Source organism: Penicillium waksmanii (assembly GCF_028829765.1).
Source record: "Penicillium waksmanii strain IBT 27052 chromosome Unknown utg000005l:1.0-5232799.0:1.0-5237142.0, whole genome shotgun sequence".
Lineage (NCBI taxonomy): Eukaryota > Fungi > Ascomycota > Eurotiomycetes > Eurotiales > Aspergillaceae > Penicillium > Penicillium waksmanii.
In genome coordinates this window covers 445,036-465,776 of record NW_026643252.1, presented here as the reverse complement: position 1 = coordinate 465,776, position 20,741 = coordinate 445,036, and the positions used below count along the sequence as shown (strand labels likewise).

At 50.4% G+C, this 20,741-nt stretch overlaps 8 protein-coding genes across 8 annotated transcripts; 3 read left to right on the top strand and 5 right to left on the bottom strand.

Moving 5' to 3' along the window:
• Nucleotides 1–29: 29 nt before the first annotated feature.
• On the bottom strand, nt 30–2,257 carry N7481_005085 (uncharacterized protein; the record flags this gene model as incomplete). Its single annotated transcript, XM_057264304.1, has 2 exons — nt 30–892; nt 946–2,257. The coding sequence occupies 2 exons, from the start codon at nt 2,255–2,257 to the stop codon at nt 30–32; spliced, it is 2,175 nt and encodes a 724-aa protein (XP_057122024.1).
• A 1,546-nt stretch (nt 2,258–3,803) lies between these two features.
• N7481_005084 (uncharacterized protein) lies at nt 3,804–4,944 on the top strand (the record flags this gene model as incomplete). Its single annotated transcript, XM_057264303.1, has 2 exons — nt 3,804–3,827; nt 3,973–4,944. 2 exons carry the CDS (start codon nt 3,804–3,806, stop codon nt 4,942–4,944), a joined length of 996 nt encoding a protein of 331 aa, XP_057122023.1.
• An 819-nt stretch (nt 4,945–5,763) lies between these two features.
• Nucleotides 5,764–7,184, bottom strand: N7481_005083 (serine/threonine-protein phosphatase PP2A catalytic subunit; the record flags this gene model as incomplete). The annotated part of the gene is made up of 4 exons (XM_057264302.1): nt 5,764–5,836; nt 5,952–6,024; nt 6,867–6,960; nt 7,023–7,184. 4 exons carry the CDS (start codon nt 7,182–7,184, stop codon nt 5,764–5,766), a joined length of 402 nt encoding a protein of 133 aa, XP_057122022.1.
• A 991-nt stretch (nt 7,185–8,175) lies between these two features.
• N7481_005082 (uncharacterized protein) lies at nt 8,176–9,313 on the top strand (the record flags this gene model as incomplete). The annotated part of the gene is made up of 5 exons (XM_057264301.1): nt 8,176–8,226; nt 8,286–8,598; nt 8,665–8,772; nt 8,840–9,061; nt 9,126–9,313. 5 exons carry the CDS (start codon nt 8,176–8,178, stop codon nt 9,311–9,313), a joined length of 882 nt encoding a protein of 293 aa, XP_057122021.1.
• A 554-nt stretch (nt 9,314–9,867) lies between these two features.
• N7481_005081 (uncharacterized protein) lies at nt 9,868–10,831 on the top strand (the record flags this gene model as incomplete). The annotated part of the gene is made up of 2 exons (XM_057264300.1): nt 9,868–10,119; nt 10,181–10,831. The coding sequence occupies 2 exons, from the start codon at nt 9,868–9,870 to the stop codon at nt 10,829–10,831; spliced, it is 903 nt and encodes a 300-aa protein (XP_057122020.1).
• A 390-nt stretch (nt 10,832–11,221) lies between these two features.
• N7481_005080 (proteasome inhibitor PI31 family protein) lies at nt 11,222–12,138 on the bottom strand (the record flags this gene model as incomplete). Its single annotated transcript, XM_057264299.1, has 2 exons — nt 11,222–11,910; nt 11,964–12,138. 2 exons carry the CDS (start codon nt 12,136–12,138, stop codon nt 11,222–11,224), a joined length of 864 nt encoding a protein of 287 aa, XP_057122019.1.
• Nucleotides 12,139–12,535: 397 nt separating this feature from the next.
• Nucleotides 12,536–14,133, bottom strand: N7481_005079 (acyl-CoA dehydrogenase family protein; the record flags this gene model as incomplete). Its single annotated transcript, XM_057264298.1, has 2 exons — nt 12,536–13,241; nt 13,301–14,133. 2 exons carry the CDS (start codon nt 14,131–14,133, stop codon nt 12,536–12,538), a joined length of 1,539 nt encoding a protein of 512 aa, XP_057122018.1.
• Nucleotides 14,134–15,041: 908 nt separating this feature from the next.
• Nucleotides 15,042–20,368, bottom strand: N7481_005078 (uncharacterized protein; the record flags this gene model as incomplete). The annotated part of the gene is made up of 5 exons (XM_057264297.1): nt 15,042–17,766; nt 18,036–18,134; nt 18,597–18,883; nt 18,943–20,094; nt 20,156–20,368. The coding sequence occupies 5 exons, from the start codon at nt 20,366–20,368 to the stop codon at nt 15,042–15,044; spliced, it is 4,476 nt and encodes a 1,491-aa protein (XP_057122017.1).
• Nucleotides 20,369–20,741: the final 373 nt, after the last annotated feature.

Below are 20,741 nucleotides of genomic sequence, written 5' to 3'. Positions count from 1 at the left end.
ATCATCATCAGAATTTGAATTCTTTCTTATTAAACGCTCTCTAAATACGGGGGTGGGGGCCCTCGCTGTAAAAGATGATCTGTTAGCGTACGATCTAAATACTGCTCTGGTTCGCATTGTCCTGGAGCGGGTAGTTCGGCAAACTCTCGCTCTCCTGAGAGTTCTGCTACGCCTCGTATGGACAAATATTGCTGTTCAGACTGCCAGATTGATGTCTCTTCAGGCGAGGGCAATTCCACCGGAAGATCATCCAGGTCTGTCGAATTGGAGAACGTTCTCCCGTGTCGACCTGGCGATGGTGAAGGTAATTCCACAGCGAACGGCCGTTCGAGCTCCCGGAAACGAGACATGGGAAGATCAGAGCAGAGATGCCGCTTGAGGAGTTCATGGGTCACCAAGCGTTCTGGGATATTGCCTTGCGCTGCGACAAATGACACCCGGTTATTGACCTCGCTCATTCGGCTGAGCCTGTTTGCATGGCGATGATGGTCGAGAGATCCTTCCACGCCAATCAGGAAAATGGTTGCATAGGCCCAGGGTAGACTGAGAAGCTCGAGTTCAAATTCATCGATGTCGCTTGGCTCGCTACCCAAGACCAACAAAGCCCTTAGTATAGGTGTGTGTGGGCCGGCTCGCCATCCATAATTCGGGTGATATGTCGCTGTTGCATAATGTTTCCGGAAATGCAGCTCTTTGAGCTTCTGCCATCCCGCCATGAGTCGTGGACGCCCTGTGAACCTCAATTCTCTCCAGATCTCATTTACATCCCAACCGTGGACAGTGCCATTGTATTCCGCTGATTGTGAAAATGTGACCAGTGGATAACCTCGTGCACTGCCGTCATGATTCACCATTGTGTTGACAAAGTCGCGTACTATAGACTTGGCAAATTCTGGACAGATATTAGCTTGCGGGTGATGATATTCAAGAGGTGTAAATTACTACCTTTGCCCCTCGGTTGGTTGACCTTTGTGTGTGATGTGATCAGAGACTGGGTGTACTCCGGGCACAGTGGAATAGTGTCCATCGAGCTAGAGGTGTCTATGAGAACCATAGTCTCGTCCCGCGATGATATAGGTGCTCCCCTTGCGTTGATGGGCATTGGAACTTGGCTTGAATAGCGTTGTGATCCGCTCTGGGCCAAATTCACTTCGTCGGGCCGCTCGTATATTTGCCCAGGCTGAACAGCGGTAGTCATCCGTGCCCGAGCCTGATCGAGTTCGGTGGTCAAAGATGGTTTTGTATATGCCTTTTGCCCTTGTCTATGACTGAGGACCCAATAAAGCCGTTCCTCGGCAACGGTTTTATAGCCCCTCCATGTAGGTGTGAACCCTCTCCATCCGGCGGCAGCATCGATGCTGAAGCTGAGTAAACTTGGAACCTGACCTTCCCAGGATGTTATGATCGGTTCGAAATATCCCGCTCGTAGAAGGTGGAGGTATTGCACAGGTCGTTTCCTTCGCAAGTCAGCGACCTCTTGGACGATGCCGATGTTCTCTTGGTAAGCGGTCACAATATATTTGTCATTGTCATCTTGCCATCGTCCTTGCTCTTCTGCAAGAATCTCATCGCGTAGCTCTGATGGCCCGGCGAACTTCTTTTTCATTTTGATCGCGGTGCGCTCATCGGACGACTTCATAGAAAATGCCTTTCTGAACCCTGAACGTTTGGTTGATTTATCGATGTCGCCATCAGTTCCAAGGGATGTTCGACGATGAATGGACATATTGGATACTAGGGACTCCAGCTGCTCGAGGTCCCAGATATTGAATGCTGGCTCCAGCGCTTGGGTGGCTTCTTCAGCGGCTGCATTCAGGGTTGAATCCATAGCTTGAGTTTGCTCGATAAATTCTAGATGGTAAATTGGGTCGGGTTTCGCCATTCCCGTCAAGAAATTCACAAGGCTGAAGGGCGATGTGATCTTAAAGGAATATGGATTGTGGTTCTTGAATCGTAGGCGAGTGCAGTCGTGGTATGGCTTCTCACCGGGGTACATGACAGCTCTTGACCACGTATCCTGGATATCGAGTCGATCTAACTTGCGCTCCCAGTATTTGTGCACTGCGCAGTCGCAGAGCATGGTCGTTTCATGCTCTGGCTCGATTTCGGGATTGTAGATCCGACAGAACCGTTGAGCGGTAAGAAGGAGGCCACTTGTATCTTGCTCATCGAGTGCGCGAGCCTTGGATGCTTCGATGATGGGATTTGTGTGAGGACGACGAGAGACATCGCTGCTTGCTGTAGTAATTGATTGCATGTGGCTTCCTGAGCTTGCCGTGGATGCACGATAGCTTGATGCGCTCGGAGAATACAAGGGTGGGGAAGTGGATGTCATTTCTGACCCCTCCGAGTGTCGCATTGCCAGATATAATGGGCGATATATGTGATGATCACTGATTGACGTTCATCGGCCAGGAACCAGGGAAATCGAAGCACTCTTCCACATGACCGAGACCGTCAGCCCGGGTTAAATTTCGGCCATATCAACATGATGAAGGAGCAGTAAGCGCTGGGAAGACTGAAACAAAACGCCCTGGTCTGCACTGCCCTAGCCAGATGCCCAGGTGGTTCTAAATTCTAATACTTTCTGGCAGTGCACGTGGGGAGATGCAGATCGATCGTTGGGGGGAAAAGGTTAGCGTCGTGCGGCTCGGAGGACCGAGCGAGCTCTAGTCAAAACTCCTATTGGCTACCATTGACCATTGACCATTGTACAGGCCACTGACATCTGCCACTTCTCAACTTTCCCAACCTTCTAATATACAATTGCAGAATGAACAGAGCACTTCGTATACGAGCCAAGAAAATAAATGTCTCCGTCTCGTTAGCACTCCGCCACCACAGGTCTCCCTTACGGCAATCGTAAACGAAAACACTGCTCATGGCGCTTTAGTTCGAAGCATGGGGTGGACTGAGGACATTCCTCTCTATTATCAGCGATCTCCAACTTCCTTATGGCCCTGACATCCTGCTGTCTGTCATAAATGGTATGGTGCAATGGTAGCACGAAATACTTCCATTTTCGTTCATCAGATGAGCTGTTTGAATCAGTGCTTGATACTAAGGTAGTACCCTGGGGTCAGGCTGGATTAATAATCAGGACTCGGTGATAATTATACATACTGTCTTGATTAAAGTCAACATTTTACTTGAGACTATGATCCAAAAAACAATACCATTTAGGATCGTTTGGTGGTTTCTCATGGATCCGTCGTTCCAGCATAACGGGGCAGGATCAATGTTGAAGCGGAAAATCATCGACAAAAGATTGGGATAGAGGTTCGGTGACCGGTCGCACTGCTGGCAATGGGTGATGAAAGATGCTCGGAACAATGCGACTGTTTGGATGGCAGCTGTGAACAGTGTTTGTATGTCGTATAGCTGGCTGGGGAAGGCATAACTCCCACTTCCTGCATCTCCATCCCAAATGAAAAAATCATAATGATTAATGTGGCATTGGGATTTATCAATACTCCCACTATCATATTAATTATATCCTATATGGTTATCATTATTATCATTATCATTCAGGGGCTAGCTAATTAAGGCTACGGAGTACTCTCTCTGATATGTCGGGCCTTCGGCCTTCGGCCTTCCGGGTTGAGCCATCGGGGTTTGTGGCCCCCGACGCCGACCTTTGAAACTCGCGCCAACAAGTCGACTCCTCTCATCGCGACGCTTGTCTACTGCTTGGACCCCCTGGCAGGACCTGACAGGGCCAACCAAACGATGTCTCGGCCTTTCAGATCGGGATCTCCAGAGCGCGTCCTCCGGCGACTTTACTAACATTCGGCCCCGCCAAAATGAACTTGAACCTGCTAATGGGAGTTATATAGGGTTGACCAGAGACCTGCAGATCCTACAGACTAACGACAAAGGAATTAAACTCAAGGCACTACTGATCACCCGTCCAAGTTGCTCAATAACTTCGCTCGAAACTATCGCTCTCCATTCAAAACAAAATAATGGGAGGCCCCTACCCCCCCTCGTGTCGCCTTACTCGGTGGCCGACCAACAGTCGACGTCGACGTCCCTGTCTGCGCAGTCTTCCTCGCTCTCTTCCTCGGCTTTGGCATCTCGCACATGGTCATCTTCCGCCGCAATCTAGCCAGGGGCCACAAGTTCATCCCATCCGGCGTAACATTCGGATTCTGCATGTCGCGAGTCGTCGCAAATATCATGCGTATAGCCTGGGCCTGTCGACCAAATGATGTTCAAATCGCAATTGCCGCCCAGATCTTCGTCGCCGCAGGAATCCTGCTCCTCTTCATCCTGAACCTCCTCTACTCCCAGCGAATGCTCCGTGCAGCTTTCCCAGGTATCGGCTGGTCGCGAGCCGTCTCCTACGCTTTCAAGGCGTTGTACGTCTTGGTCGTCTTGTCTATCATCATGGTTATTACTTGTGTGGTTCAGAGCCAGTATACTCTCAACGCAAACACCCTCCGCATCGACCGCGACATCCAGCTCTACGGCGTAACCTATTTCGCCATTGTCTCCTTCCTTCCAATTCCCATCACACTTCTTGTTCTGTTATTTTCCCATGGTCAGGACATTGAACACTCTGGCTCGGGTAAATGGTCAACAAAAGCCGCCATTGTCCTCTCCGCTGCCGTCCTTTTGTGTTTGGGCGCCTCGTTCCGCGCTGGAACTTCCTGGATGCCTCCTCGCCCAGTGACCAATCCACCCTGGTACGACCACAAGGCCTGTTTCTACATCTTCGACTTTGCAATCGATATATCGGTGGTTGCCTTGTTCTTAATTGCCCGCGTTGATCGGCGGTTCTGGGTGCCGAATGGTAGCTCGGCTGTCCGCCACTACCGCGGAACAGGAGACGAGCCTAAGGGATCACCTTTTGGTCAGGGTGCTGGTGACCACGACCTCGAGGATAGTGATGGTGCCTCGCCTGGGTTCCGGGCTTCTGTCAAAAATGAAAATGAAGCGTGAAGGCCACGAATATATGATTTGAATAGAAGCGCGAGACTGCACTGGGTGCATTGGAATCTTGTCTGGCGTTGCGGGCATTTACATTTTGGCGTTGTACTACTAGCATGTACTATGTATAGATATTTCATGATGTTAATATTAGAATTAGACATTTGTAGGAAGTTCGTGCCAGTGCTCTGTACATGGAGTGGAATGTTGAAAAAGTTAATTGCTAAAAGTTAATTGGTGGTAATGATCTCAGTAGTACGTATGTCACACCTAAAGAGGACACGAGTACTAGACCAATAGCTAGATTGAGCATCAAGTCTGCGGAGCTTTGTAGGTCCGTAGGAATTGTCGGCGGCGCATTGGCATGACATCTACTTATCAGTCACTTCGTCACTTTTGACGATTCGGTAAGCTACTATTTTGCACCGCCCAAAGACCTCAGACTCGGAGCATAGGCACTGGACTTCTAAGTTCTACCTCATCTATAGAAACCAAGTCTTCTTGTTCCATGAAATGCGACTATCAAATTGCTCGTCTAATTAACAATATTCTTGCTGTGAGCGTTCATGGCCAAATCACAGCTAGCCCTGCTCAGCTGCGTTGACCTCTCTGCTGATATAGTGTTTCCGAGGCCCTCCACTCCCTCCTACAAAGTCGTGGTGCAAGAAAAAAAATGATAATCTCGCAAAAGGGTCTTTTATTTTCATGATTGGTATCAACAGACGGCAAGGCATCGAACCATACAGAATTAAGTAGGCGAGAGCCCCGTTCGTATGCAGCCCCCTTCTTCCGCCAGCCCCGTAACCTTCTGAAGGACAAAAATGAAATCTATCACAGGAAGTAGTCGGGTGTGCGCCTCGATACCATCGGTTCGCCCGCTCGGGGGCAGGGGTCAAATTGTAGACTATGAGTGGTGATGATTGTATTAGCAAGGTCCGGGCGGGTCCAGGTCCAGATCCAGATCCAGATCCAACGACCTGTAAATGTGGACAGGAGGGTGAATGCAGGGCAAAACTCACAATGTGTACTTCAAATGCTCATCGATCTCCATAATAGCAGCCTGGTTACCGCAACGGTAACAGTAATTGGGTGCTAGAGGGTCAAGTCAGATTTTGCCATTCTCAACAAAAACAGAATCCACTGAGAGGCAATCATACCTGAGAAAATGGTGACCACGTTTCGATCCTGCGACCAGTTATATCCCTCCATCACCAGTTGGTGTGCTCGTGCAACCAGAGTCAAGCCGTTGTTGTGGTTGAACGCTTCCGAAATGTCCTGTCCAAATGTGTACCCCGCACCGCGAGGAGAGATTCCCCAACCGCAGCGATCATCCGGATCACTCCAGAGCAGATCGCACATAGGTCCCTCGTGGGGAACTTCTTGAATACGGTCCAGGGATCGGATGTTGTCGAGGGTATCAATGGACGGGCTCAGCCCACCGTGCAGACAGAAGATCTGGTTTTCAATGAGAGCAGTGAGGGGAAGGTAGTCGAAGAGGTCGGTGAAATATTTCCACACGTTGGCATTGCCGTATTTCCGGAGGCACTCGTCGTAGAAGCCGTAGACCTGGGTAATCTGGCGGGATTCGTGGTTTCCACGAAGGATGGTAATACGCTGGGGGTAACGGATTTTCAGAGAGACCAGTAGGGTTACTGTCTCGACTGAATAGTATCCTCGGTCGACATAATCACCTGTGAGGCGAGAAAATCGGTAGTTAGAGATTTGTCGACCCAAAACACCTCTTGCACCCCCACCTCCGACCGAGGGATGGATCAGCACTCACCCATGAAAAGGTAGTTTGTGTCAGGGTTGGGGCCGCCGATGCGGAAGAGTTCCATTAGATCGTGGAACTGGCCGTGTATATCGCCGCAAACTGTCACCGGGCATTTCTGTTGGAAGAAAGGGTTAGTTGTTGAGGACCAACCCGACCCGACCGAGCGGCGGGGGGACGGCCATGGCGGCGACGGCGACGATAACAAAACATACCACTGGCTGGACGTTGGATTCTTCTTGCAATACTTCTCTGGCCTGTGTAAAAGGTGTAAATTAACAATTCAGAATTGTCGAGATCATGCAGCGAGGCAACGCACCCGATCACACAGCCGCCGCACATCCTCCTCCGCTAATTGCTTGCACGTCATCAAGCTCTCGATCCAGCCATCCAGAGTCGGTATGGAGCCCGGATCGCTCGTCGGGGAGAGGTGGTGTGGCTCAGGCGATCTCGCGGTATCGATCTCCATGTTGTTGTCCATGGTGGCAACAGCTGGCGGAAATAGGAGGGAGGGGCCAGCTGGGGAGGGAGGGGCGGTCTCGTGAGAAAAGAACACGGATTTTTCGCGCAGCGAGGAGGGGCGGAAGGGGTAATGAAGATGGGATCAAAGTCAACTCGAAGCAATTCGACAAATGTAAGAATCCCAAGAGCGACTCAAGGGATGAGGGGGCTGAAGGGGAGAACACGAGAAGAAAGGGAGAAAGCGCGGGAGGTTCTCAGGTTCAGTTCACTTCAGGTTTGGAGGTGAGTTCGATGGGGCGCCACAGTCAGCCACGGGAAGCTCAGCACAGCCACAGTACATAGTACTATACTAGTACTATAGTTATAACCATTGCTTTAGCAAAGTATGTAGATATGATATTTACACCGTAGTCTTCCTCAACTGGGTAGTCTAAGGAATTTAAATATTACTTATCGCCCGGTACTAGTATTTACACTGCGGCTTCTGTATACTTCTTTCTACTATTTAGTATCTTGAACCATACCGGTACTAGTAGGAGTGAACCTTCTTCTTAACAGAATTATACAAGCTAATCTGAGGTATAAACCTTCCAACCACTGGCAGGTTGCTAAAAATTCCCTCTTCAAGTTTGTGACACGTCCTTATTACTTTCACCATGTTGTATATTCCTACACGACAACTACTCGTAGTATAGTACTATCACTTCTAATTGAACAGACCAATATGATCTTTAGCTTGAACCACTAATTTATTAACTAATTACCTGGCTATCTCTTGACAAATGCTACTATCAACACCCTGACCTACTTGTATACGTCTATAACCTCCATCAGGCTGATCCTGGAACATGACGTCAACACAGCAAGAATAATAAGATTTGTCAGCAGGAGGAGGGGCATTTCAGTTCATCTTTCACCGCAAAACAAACAATTTATAAACACCATTTGACTTGATTCGAAAATATCTTATATCTTCGCCGTAAATCATTATATCATTGCTATCAGCCAAAATGTCTGCCACAGCAAAGAACGTGATCGCCACGGGCACTTCTTCGGGCCTGGTATATCGCAATCCCGCTTCCAAATCACAACATGGGAGCTTGGCTGACAATCAAAATAGGGATTCGAAGTAATTAAACAGTTACTCGAGAAATCCGAACCTTACAACTTTATCATCGGTGCTCGAGACATTGAGAGAACTCAAGCCGCATTCAATGAGGTCAAATTTGATACCTCCAAGCACACCATCTCCCTGGTGCCTCTTGATCTTACCGATCTGCGCAGTGTTCAGCTATTCGCACAGAATGCTCTCACCAAGTTAGGTCCTAACAAGCTGGATCTACTGTTCCTCTGTGCAGGCATGGTTGCTAGTGCCGAAGGACCAGGCCCTCATGGTTCGCAGTGGTGCACCGCCTATGTCGTGAACCACCTGTGTAAGTTAAACCAGCGCAACAAAAGGGTCAGAGAAGTATAACTGACTTTCCATTCTCTACGAAAAGCCCAGCATTATCTGCTCCATCAGCTTCGTGAGACCCTCGCTGCTTGCAAGTCGCGCATCGTCGTGGTATCATCGGGAGCGATCCGCAACGTCCGGAACCAAGACCCAAGTGAGTATTTTCTGCACTTGCAAAAACCATTGACTTGGAGTAATAATACTTATTCAAATTTTCTCAGACACCCTGGATGTTGATCTTAAGGCAAACTCTGGGGCAGACCAGAGGGTTGTATACAGTGCCTCCAAGTTCGTTCAACTGTTGGGTGCGCACTATTGGCGTCGTGCACTACCCGAGTGCAGAGTTGTGGCTGTCTCCCCTGGTCTGATCCCCGACACAAAGCTTGCTGGAAAGGAATTGGGATTGACTATGAGCATGCCCGATGCCAAAACCGTCCCCGAAGGTAAGAATGCCCAGCTCGACAATCAATGTAATGGAATCTGCTGACATTCGTTCTCGTATTATAGGCGCTCAGAACCTTCTCCGTGCCTGGACTGTCAATGACTTCCCTGAAGACCCTGAACAAATCATGCTGACTAGCTGGGGCGAGTGGTGGTCCAAGGATGTTATTCAAATGAGCTTGGACACCGCTCTTCAGAACAAATGGTGCTTGAGCAGAGATGAGATCGAGAAGGTCGAGGGACTTTCCGCATAAGTCATAAAAGATGGGGATCTTGTACCAGTCATCCCATCGAAAAGCTCAAAGGCCCTGAAATAAATGACACACATTTTCGGCTTATATTAGACCAACTTAAATCCATCAACCCGATACCTTTTCCAAGCAGCAGCATAGTTGTTGCTACTTTAAATCCGGAAAAGATAAGGCATTTCAAATTCCCCGGACAATTATGTCCTATCGCCTTCGATACTTTGTAATTATTTCGAATAATAGTGCTTATGCCCAGATTCCCCGCAGTCTATGATTTGAGGGTTGTGTTCACCTGCATGTCAGCCGGCGTTAATCTCGACCCCGAGCTCAGTCATCATCGGCCGAGCAGCAAGTTATCGGGCTCGGCCTGCGAATGAAGAATTTTGTCAGCTTTGATGCGAATCTCCGACGCTGACAATATCTAGTAGACAAAAAGATTATTTAAATCCCTAGGTTGCACGGCATGACCAGAGTATACTTCCTCAATCAGTTTCCAAGGCAATCACTTCCTTGCCATTGAATCACTTCCCCAATAACAACAGCACTTCTACACATACACAATGTCCAGCATATTGATCACAGGCGCCACTGGTAAACAGGGAAGCTCCCTAATACAGAACCTTGTTCTGAAGAATGCTCCTTATCAGATCCTTGCTGTGACTCGCAACACTCAGTCTCCATCTGCACAGAAATTGATCCAGAAGTATCCCGATATTACTATCGTTCAGGGAGACCTGGATCATCCCGCTGAGCTCTTCAAGAAGGCACAGAGTCTGAGCCCTAAGCCGATAACGAGTGTATTCAGTGTTCAGGTAAATAATCCCCGACGGATCTTTCTGCGAATAATAATGCTAATCATAAGGATACTTGCAGCTCGCAATCGGAAATACTTCATCTGAAGAATCCCAGGGCAAGAATCTCGTTGACGAGGCTCTCAAGCATGGCGTGAAACACTTTGTATACAGCTCTGCCGATCGCGGTGGCTCTAAATCAATCAATAACCCGACCGACGTCCCGCATTTCATCAGCAAGCACAACATCGAGAAACACCTGATTGAAAAGACCCAAAATGAAGGCATGGCCTGGACGATTTTACGACCGGTTGCATTTTATGAAAACCTTGAGCCGAATTTCTTGGGAAAGGTCTTTGCAACGTCTTTCAGGATGTCGTTGAAGGGCTCTCCCCTGCAAATGATCGGAGTTAATGATATTGGCGCTGTGGCTGCGGAGGTCTTCTTGAATCCTGAGAAATACAAGGGTCAGGAGATATCGCTTGCTGGGGATGAACTTACATACACCCAATTCGAGAAGATATTCAAGGAAAAGACTGGGAAGTCCTCTGTTCCCACTACGTTCCAGTTCCTGGTCTCGGGGTTCATGTATATGGTGAAGGACTTCGGGTATATGTTCAGATGGTTCCATGATGAAGGGTTCGGGGCTAATGTAGAGGAAGTCCGCAAGATTCATCCCGGCTTGAAGGACTTTGGGACTTGGTTGGAGACCGAGAGTGCTTTCGCCAAGTAAATCATTTCCCAGGGTCGGAAAAGCATGGGGGGGAGGAACTTCAAGTTGGAAGGTCTCATTAATAATATTTACTTAATTCTACACATTGTTTCATTAATACACGAAATACAGTTATCATTCATATCAATCATCATCATGGATCATTTCATTTCACGTCATGCCGGTAGTCCAAGAAAGCTTAAATGATGTCGCCTCCTCCAAACCCTCCTCCAAATCCCCCGAAGCCTCCCCCGAAGCCTCCACCAGGTCCACCTCGACCAAGCGGCCCTCGTGGCCCTTGGTTGGCCCATGGGAGGATCGCCAGGGCCAACGGGGTCATATCTCGCACCCGGCGGAGCACGAGGATCATACACTCCACTGCCACCACCGGGGCCACCAAAGAGAGGGTCATCAAAGGTGGGATGCATACCACCCCCACCCCCAAAGCCAGGGCCCATGGACCCCCCGGAGAGGATCGTGGGGAGCCATTCCAGCGGGGTATAGATCTCTGTCTCCGATATTGTAGGGACTTCTTCCTCCGCCTAGACCTTGAGGGTATCCACGAGGGGGCCGGTGGATCTCAAATTCATCCTCGAATCCGGGTGGGGCAAAGTCCGGTGGGTTTGGCATGCGCGGTCCTGCAGCTAGGGGATCATTGAATGGGTATGGACGTGCGGGTTGTGGGAAGTCTTCGCGGAGGGGATCATGTCGTGGTTCTGCCTCTGGCCGAATGTGGCGGTTGGTATCCTCGTATCCTTCCTTGTATAGTCCCGGCGCCAATTTTTGAATCACATTGATTTTGAATAATCCGATCAGATCATTTAGTCGCGCAGAGGAGATGAATACATCCTGCAGGGCACCGGCGATGTTCTCTGTGGCGGGCAATGGAACTGCAGATCCGGAGATATAGTCTTTCACTGGGAGGTCGAAGGAACTGGTGCGATCATCGCCTAAAGCCAGCGCATTTATAACGACGTTGCCACCCAGTCTGCTCACTTTGAGCAGGTATTGCATGGATGATTGCTCGTGCGCGTATCGGAAGGCAAATGTATCGTTAGTGTTCCATTCTGCGGGGAGGGCGGGGCTGTCTGTAGATGATGCTGATGCTGTTAGCGATGAAGCTCTCAATTTCGAGAAAGCAGAAGGTATTCACCTAGATTGTGGTCTTCTCCGAGTCCCACCAACCTGAAGCCCACTGCCACCATACAGGTATGTCCGATCAGCGCGACGGCTTCATAGGGTGTTTTGAGACTCGGCTGCCCCTCGCCAAGAGCTTTGGTCGCTAGGTCGAGGACGCGTTCAGGGTCCAGTGTTTCTGTTCTTGTCATATTGACTGCGTGGTTTCTTAGTTTTCTGGATGTGCACGAATGTAAGGTGCAGGAGAGAAGAAGTAATTACAGACGACGTTGAGGCGCTGATGGTGATGCAATAAATTGGCTGACGTAATGCAGTTGATGCCCAAGGCAGATTGAGGCTCTGCTCAGTAGTTATGTATTAGCATAGATTGTTTGAACCCACTCGGACTTGTATTGATCATGCCACTTTCTTGGTCAGTACAGGATTTACTAGTCGTCTCAGATATTCTTTTCTGCCAACATGAATTTCATCTTGTTACAATACCCCAATGCGGGCACACTTAACTGCCCTCCCCATCGATGCATGAATCATAGTAGATTGCATTAATTGAATGGTATACACTGCTAACAAATTTATATGGATCGATCTCTACAACATCGCCTTGGGGAATTTCTTCATCGCCTGTCGTACTCCCAAATCGGCTAAAATCTCCTCAGTACCACCAAGAATAGCGTCAAACTTATACGTGCGGTGGAACATCTCAATAACCTTACCCATACCAGTCTGGGTTAAGCCACGTCCACCAAAGATGTTTATAGAGTGATCGGCAATCTCCTGTGCGGATCGAGTAGCGTGGGACTTGAGCAGACCGATCGGTCCACCCAGGTGCGCCGACTGCTCTGCGTAAGACATGTTGCACATCTGGTAGGCGACAGACTCGAGCCAGGCCTGGCAGGACTCGGTAAGTGAGATCATGCGGGCGAGCTTTTGGCGGATGGCGGGTTGTTCAGAGAGCTTCTTTCCGAAGACAATGCGTTGGTTGCACCATTTCAGACACTCCTCGACGATAGTCATGGACATGCGGACCACGGCGGCTACCATCATGAATCGCTCGTGGTTGAAGTTGCTCATAATCACGATGAATCCCTTGTGCTCTTCGCCCAGCAGGTTACCGACGGGGACCTTGACATTCTCGTATGTCACGTAGGCTGTCGCGGCGGCGGTCGAATAAGAGGTCTTGATTTGCTTTGTTTCAATGCCCTCGCCGCGGGGGATCAAAAGGACCGAGAATCCCTTCTCGGTCTTACAGCCTGTCACGAAGTAATCGGCGAACATGCCATTTGTGATCCATTTTCTTGGTTTCGATCTGTTAGTTAAAGGGACAGATAAATTCAGTAGGAAAATAGCACTCACTTGGTACCGTTGACAATATAGTGTTTGCCATCCGGCGTCTTCACGGCCGTGGTCTTGAGACCAGCAACATCGCTACCAGCGAAAGCCTCGGTGATGGCAAGACACATCTTCTTTTGTCCAGACAAGACTTCGGCCGTAACTTGTTCCTTCAACGCAGGATTGCGGAGCCATTCCTTCACGGCAGACAAACTGATCGCCATGCCTGCCATATTGCCATCTTGGAAGCCACGTGCATTGGCACGAACCAACTCCTGAGTGACGATCATGTCGTGGAGGTAGTCAAACTCCTTACCATCGACGGCACCATTCAGCAAGTTCAGTCCGTGGAGGTGCTTGCCCGGGCCCAGCCGCATAGCCAGCACGCCGTTGCCGGCCATCTTGTTAATCAGCTCTTGGCTGATGTAGGTACCGTCCCTCTCCTTCTCTTGTGCTTCAGGAGTGACATGTAAATCGGTAAATTCGCGAATCGCCTTCTGCAGACGGCGATGGCTTTCCTTGAAATAAGGACTCTTGAAATGGGGACGCAACCACAACGGCTCGGCATAGGGGACGAGGCTCAGGTCACCGGCCTTGGGTTCGATAACCTCCGATTTCTCGCCCTCCAGGGTACCAATGCAGAGCTGATCGCGGTACTTTTCTAGAACCTCTTGTCGGTGCAAGTTGTAAAAATCGACGGTGGCATCCTGGCCGCCAACCTGTGCGAGTACGACGCTGCCGCCCGGGTGGGCGTCGACAAAATCGGTGAGATCATAGACGCGGTGGTCGATGATGCACCAGAGGGAGTCCTCGGTGTTGTGCTTTGCGACCTCAGCGCGGGTGAGGACTTCAGGCATCGTGAAGGGTGTTCTCTGGGGGGGTGGAGAGGAATAGTGAAGGACTCAAGTGGGACGGAAACAGACGGGAATGAGGAATGGGGGGGGGGGTTAGTAAATAGCATGAGTTCCCCGGATTTCATGGACCAATGACAGTCCACACGATGTTCAGCCGAGGTGTAAAACTTGCGCGTGAACCGAGGTGTTGCATAATCAGCAGGCCAGCTGCAGTAGTAAGTACAGTATGATCATAATACCCCTTTCCTTTTCCTTTCAGTGATAAGCTACTTAGCTACACCATAATTACCCTGCTGCAAATAATTTGAGAGACCACAGACTCCAGAGATGTGTACGACTACTCGTACTCCTTACTCAGAGTTGCCCAAGCTCAACGGCCGAGGTCCCTAATTCACGTTGCAATGCCACCCCAGAATCAGTCTAAGAAAGATGGGCCCATATTTCAGGGATTTGGCCTCTGCACGAATAGAATGCCGCAGAATTGTCATCGTCACCTTGCAGCCACCAACGCGACCCACCGCGCGATCGACATGCCCAGCTCTATCGTCGACCGAGGTTGTCATTCTAAATTTAGGAATAAACATGCTATTCAAGTACGGAGGACGAAGTACGTAATTCCCAGGGTTGCTTTCTACATGATCCTGAGGTAATACTGTGATAGCCTGTAATGGCACGCGTGAGCGATACCCTGTCAGACCAGATATCTACAATGCCTTCTTACCAATTGTTTCCCTCTTTCTTCAACTCTGCGAAACGCGCCATCAACCTTGAATGAAATGGGATATAGATCCTTTATATGTTATATGCATATGTACAATGACTCAATCCCAGCACTGGCAGGCCAGGCCATTACTGCCGAGACACAGCGTCCAGCGCCTATTGACAAGGGCTCAAAATTCCCCAGGTCTTCTTTAGTTATCGCGTTTCTTTTGCCCCTGTTTCAGCTGTTCCTCTATCAGCCACATACAAACAGGCTGTGCGTCACTTCCAATGCGCCAGCTACCCAGTACAACACCTTGATCCTCGAGTATCTCGCTCGCTCGCTCCCAGCGACGTCGCCACAGTTCTTCGCGTTTGTTGGGCAGTGGCGCAGGTGGCATTCCTGAGTCGGTGGTAGTGTTGGTGTTTGTCCTTCCCAGTGACTGGTTCGATGCCGTCGATCGTAATCCAGGGTTTGGCGCTGCGGATGACAGGTTGAGGCGTTCGGTGGCATACTGTAGAGTGGCCTGCGCTGCCGCCATGGGGTACGATGGCTTTGCAGCTGTTGTAGGCCGCGATGAGCCCGTGTTCGTAGGTGTAGAGCTACCGGTTGTTGTTGATGACGATGCAGTATTCGTTCGTCGGGGAGGTGGCACGGGTGGTGGTGCTTTGCTGCGAGATGAAGCCGACGGTCCCTGCTTACTCCCATCTGTAAATGGTTCGGTTTGAGTGCGAGATATGGGTGGGGACGGGTCTAAATCGATCAAAGAATCCGTCCTGGCTGTCGAGGTCCGCCGGGGCGGCAGGGGAGGAACTGGCTTGCGGCGAATCGCTTCTTGAGATGGTGTTCTTGAAACTCCTGCCAGGGGCTCGAGGGTGTCGGTGGCCCCAGATGATGTGCGCAGCGTGGACGGTTTTGAAGGCTTAGTGGGAGGGAGACGCGGTTTGCCAGATGTATTAGCAGTGGGAGTCTGCGTCTTAGGCTCTTCTTCGTCTCGCAGATCAATCAAGTCCCCAGTATCCAGGCTTTTCGAATCCGTTTCCGGGGTGAATGGTTTCTCAAATTTTCGCCGCGGAGGCAGGGCAGGTTTCCTCGTAGCAGAATCCGAATGGTCCACAAGTTGTGGAGTGCTGCGACTTCGACCCGGCCCCGTTTCAAGGTGCTCGGTGGCTTTATCAAAGAATGGCTTGTCCTTTGGGGTGGTCACGTCGCGGATAAAGATTCCCATAATTCGACCACGGTTTGCCAGAACAATATCAGTGTAGACCTCCAGATCGGCTTCTCCGCTGTCGCCGACGAGAATGAACTTGCGATCAGGGAAATCCCGTAGAAGCTGTTCAAGCGAACCCCGTTTTCTCTCGGCTGTGGGCTCAAAAATACCCTGTAGCATGCCAGAGTATTGCTTGAGGTGGAAGGATCCTGGAGGTAGTCCGGCCATTTTGAAGTATCTCTCAAGCAGAGGGTATAATTGCCATGGAGCGTTAGATACGTAATGCATTTCCACACCACGTTTAGCAACTTGGGTATACCATTCGCTGACTCCGCCAACCTGGAGTTCAGCCAACTCACGAACGAAAGTGTTTCGGAACATCTCCTTTGCACCACTTGCAATCGCAGAGTGCTTCACCGTATCATCAATGTCACTGATCATGCTGATACCGGAAGGTTCAATAATCTGAATCGGCTTTGCAGCTGATAGATCTTCAGACGCGAGCACTCGAACATGAGTTGGTACGAATGGCAAAGGAGCCCGCACATTGAAGTGACCGGACTCATCAGTCATAATATTACGAGATTCGCTCTGATCATTGTTGAAGAAGAATATCGTGACCGACATACCGGCAACGGGGTTTGTTAAGAAAGGGCGAAGTCTTTCCATTAAATGAGCATTTGCCATGGAAATCTCATCTTTGGTCAGCTGCGCAGCTTCTTTGAGACCGTCTTTAGCCCGCTCGGTCTTGGAACTCTTCCATGCCTGATCGGCATCTCGTTCTGCTGTATCGACTAGAGTCTTCATTTGCTTGTCCACGTACTCATCCTCGCCTTTCGCGGGCATCGGATCGGGACCATCTTCGTTGGCCGTGCCCGTGGGGGTGGGGATGCCACTCAAAGTCCGAGCCAGCTTGACCATCAAGCGATGCTTTCGGTTCATGGGGCCTCGGTTTGGTGCGTAGATCCAGCCACGCACATCAACGTCCACCATGGCATTTTCAAGATCGGGGTTGGGCCAGCCATCGCCAAGACGGTCGCTGCTATCTTCAGAGACACCCCGATAGTCGTCAATCGTTTCGGACCACGAGTCTCGTCGCGGGCGCATCTTAGTATCATTGGCTTTCTTTTCTGGGAGTCGTCGTCCGTAGCTTGGGAATAGCACCATTTCCTCATCGCCGGATCGAGCAATCTCCACATCAGGGAAAGCACCAGGAGTGTGGTAATAATCTTCCTGGGTGTCACTTCTCTGACTGGTCCATCGCGAGGTATACGCCTGACCTAATTCGTTGGCAGCCTTCAACCACTCGTAGGCCTTCTTGCGACGGCCACCGGGGGCAGTTCCATCACCACTTCCTTGACCCCATGTCGAGGACAGCCCAGACTGTGCCATCGGGCTTCTCACAGCTTCGTTTGGTCCTTCTGTCGGACCCTTGATCGCTCTCGAACGTCTTGCAAGAGGGTGCGCCCAGATACCAAGACCAAGTCTCCCGCCCCGCAGCCGTCGCCGAGGCCCAAGAAGATAGGCAATGAAACCGCCGCCAAATCTACGGTTGCGTGCGGCAAGTCGCGCTTGACGTTTGACAATTGCACGGTAGATTCGGGACTGTGCTCGGTGTCGGAGTGCGGGGAGGACTTCGTGTCGAAGGTTCCACAGATGGTTCTGTGCTCGACGAGTCCGAAGCGGACCGACTAGGACGCGGAGGAATGTTGATAGCTTGTCGGGTCTGGCGTCGCGGCGGAAGAGAGATCGCAATGTAGGTTGGAAGCCGGTTTGGGGGAGGCGTTTGAATAGGTATGGCTTAGAGGGGAATGTTGGCCAGCGAAAACGTTTAGGAGCCAGGATCTCGAGTCGTCCTCAGACGGTTGGTTGATGGTTTAGTAGGTGTGGGCAGTCTTATTGACTGATTGTGTAAGGATAATCTGCGACAAAGAAAGGATGGGGTCAGCTCAGTATTCTCTGATACAATGCCCTACTTCCCAAAGTTGTACTTACCCTGACGATAGAGAGAAGTTGTCAGTCGCAAGAGCAAAGAATATTGGTGGAGGGGGAGTTGAAACGTCGCGGCTGCGGGAGTGGATCAGGTCCTGGTCCCTGTTACTATGACGCCAGCCTCACAGGGCTGGCCAAGTCTTGGTCTCACACACATGACTCGGTGTTCTCGGCATTTTAATGTAAGATATCCGGGCTCATGACACTATCACTGGCAACTATTCTCCTGGTACTAGTACATTTTGACATTATTCCCTCGTGTGATCGATAATATCACTGGTGGAGCCCTTGATGATATATATCCATCACAAGTAAAAGAAGATGGTGGTACTTACCACTAGGTAATAGGACTATACTCCTACCCCTACCAGTTCCAAGGGACCGCCGGGTTCAAGTTTCAAAATACAGGATAATGCTTGATACTAGCCCTGGAGTATAGAACAAAAAGATTCGTTCATTCATCAAGTTACATCATGAGGTCGTTCGCAATTGAAGTGTTTTTGGTATCTATAGCAATATATCGTACAAGATTCATGATTATACAATATCCGGAAGATCAATTACGTAGATTCTTCCGTATAGTTGACTTTCTTCGCCCGACTGCTCTTCCGAGACGTAGACGTTGTGGTCTTTGTACTAACCGTCTCCTGATCCACCGACAAACCACTTAGTTCGGACTCCGGGCTAGATTCTATCTCTTCCGCTTTGCGTTTGGTCCGGGACTTGGTTGGGGTTCGTTTGGGAGCACGAGCTGGTTTCTTCACTGGCGTTCCTACTGAGCCATTTGTATCAGCGGGCTCGGCCTTGATTTTTTTTGCTGGACTGGATGTAGCCTTGGGCTTGACGACTTTCTTGGCGGGTCGAAGCCATTCCTCCATGCCGCGAGGCCAAAAGACCCTCCCTTCTGGACCTCCCATCCCGACTTCCTCGTCGGGGATGGTCCGGGCGGTGGTACGGAGCCTTCTAGGTCAACGAATCCGCCATTCTTTTTAGACTTGCGAGGGGGCTTGAAAGGCCTGTTCTCGTCTGTCCGTGTGTAGGGAATCAGGTCATTGAAAAGGTTGTGACCGGGGAGTTTGAATGTTCGCATCAGTTCAAAAACGGCCTGTTCTTTGTCTTTGGCCTCAATCATTAGGTCCATGGTGGGAATGCAGGGGGGCAGGGTGGCCACTCGATCGCTGTGCTTGCGGCGCTGTCGGGGTGTAATGGCGGGAGCGGTTTGCTCTGAATAATGCATTTTCTGCGTAATGTTCTTGCGCGACCATGTGGCAGCTATGCGTTCGTAAAGAGGAATGATGTCTTGCGTGCCCTCTCGGACCTCAGTCGGATCGAAAAGAATATTATGGTGATGGTAGTCGAGGACGAGGGGGATGTTTAACTCCTCGCATATGGGTAATAGATCATGCACAGTCCAGCTGACATCATCGTTCTCGAGAACGAGTCGTTTCTTGATATCCTCTGACAAGACAGCATAATTATCTCGGAACCGGTCCAGAGTAGCAGCCTTGTCACCGAAGACTCCTCCCATGTGTAGGATCATGATGGCATCACGATCTTGCTGAGGAGGAAGTTTGAGCAGTTGCAGCATCTCCGAGTGGTATTCCAAGTCACGATAGGAGCTTTCCACCACCTCCCGTTTGGGAGAGCCTAGTTGCGTGAACTGACCAGGATGAACGGACACCCGGTGGCCAAGCTCTCCTACAACTCTTCCTGCCTCAGCCAGGACGTCGGAGGCAAAAGGAGCCAATTTGTAGCCATATTCCTTGTGACTAGCAAATGGGAACATCTCACTGCTAAGTCGCATGAACTTGATGCCATACTTATCATTCCATCGGATAAGCTTTACCAGGTCGCCTGCATTTGCCAACCCGAGCGACTCGACGAAGGCCTGGCCGCGTGCGACATCCGCGGGCTGATCTCGATCTGGGCGATTCTTTGTTGGATGTGGGGGTTGCTCAAGGTCTTGGAGAGGGTGTCTATTTTCGAGAATCGACGCAATGCGACATGTTCGCGAACAAAAGACGGATGGGGTGGAGTAGCGCAGGTAGGTGTTCAAACAGGCCTTAATACATTAATATGGGAATGAGGCACGAGCCAGACGTCTGCTGAATCTGATAGCTTACATATCCAAGACGTCCTTTCCAGGGAAGTGGGAGATAGTCGCTGTGAACTGGTGGCGGGCGCCCCAACGCATCTTTGAGCTCATCCGCGTCGACAGGCACCTCTTGATCCGACTCCGGGTCTAATGAACCTTCCGCCCAACCAGCAGGCAGAGTCACGTCGCCATTGAGGATATCAGCGGGTTTCGCATCGGTATCCAACGTATCGGTCACCATTGGCACGTCTCCGGCAATCGGTGAGCTATCAAGATGTCGAGCGAGGATCTGAGAATATGCGCGACACGATGTGACAAGGTTGAGGGCTGGGCGAGCAGAAAGGGAAGAGAAATGGGAGAGTTGGAAAGAAGAGAGCGAAGTCGGTCTAGACGCATGACGAAGGTGGTCTTGAACTGGGACAGGCGATCTGACGTTCGCCACGACAATCGATCCCGATCGATCGAGGAGGCTCAGTGACGAGGGTGGCAAACACCCGAACCAGCCCTGAAGCCGGCATGCTGGACAGGCAGGGCACGCGACAGTCGAAAAGACCGACACATCCAGCGAACCTCTTGTGGAGGGAGTATATCAGGGATCGAGAGGTCGCGGAATT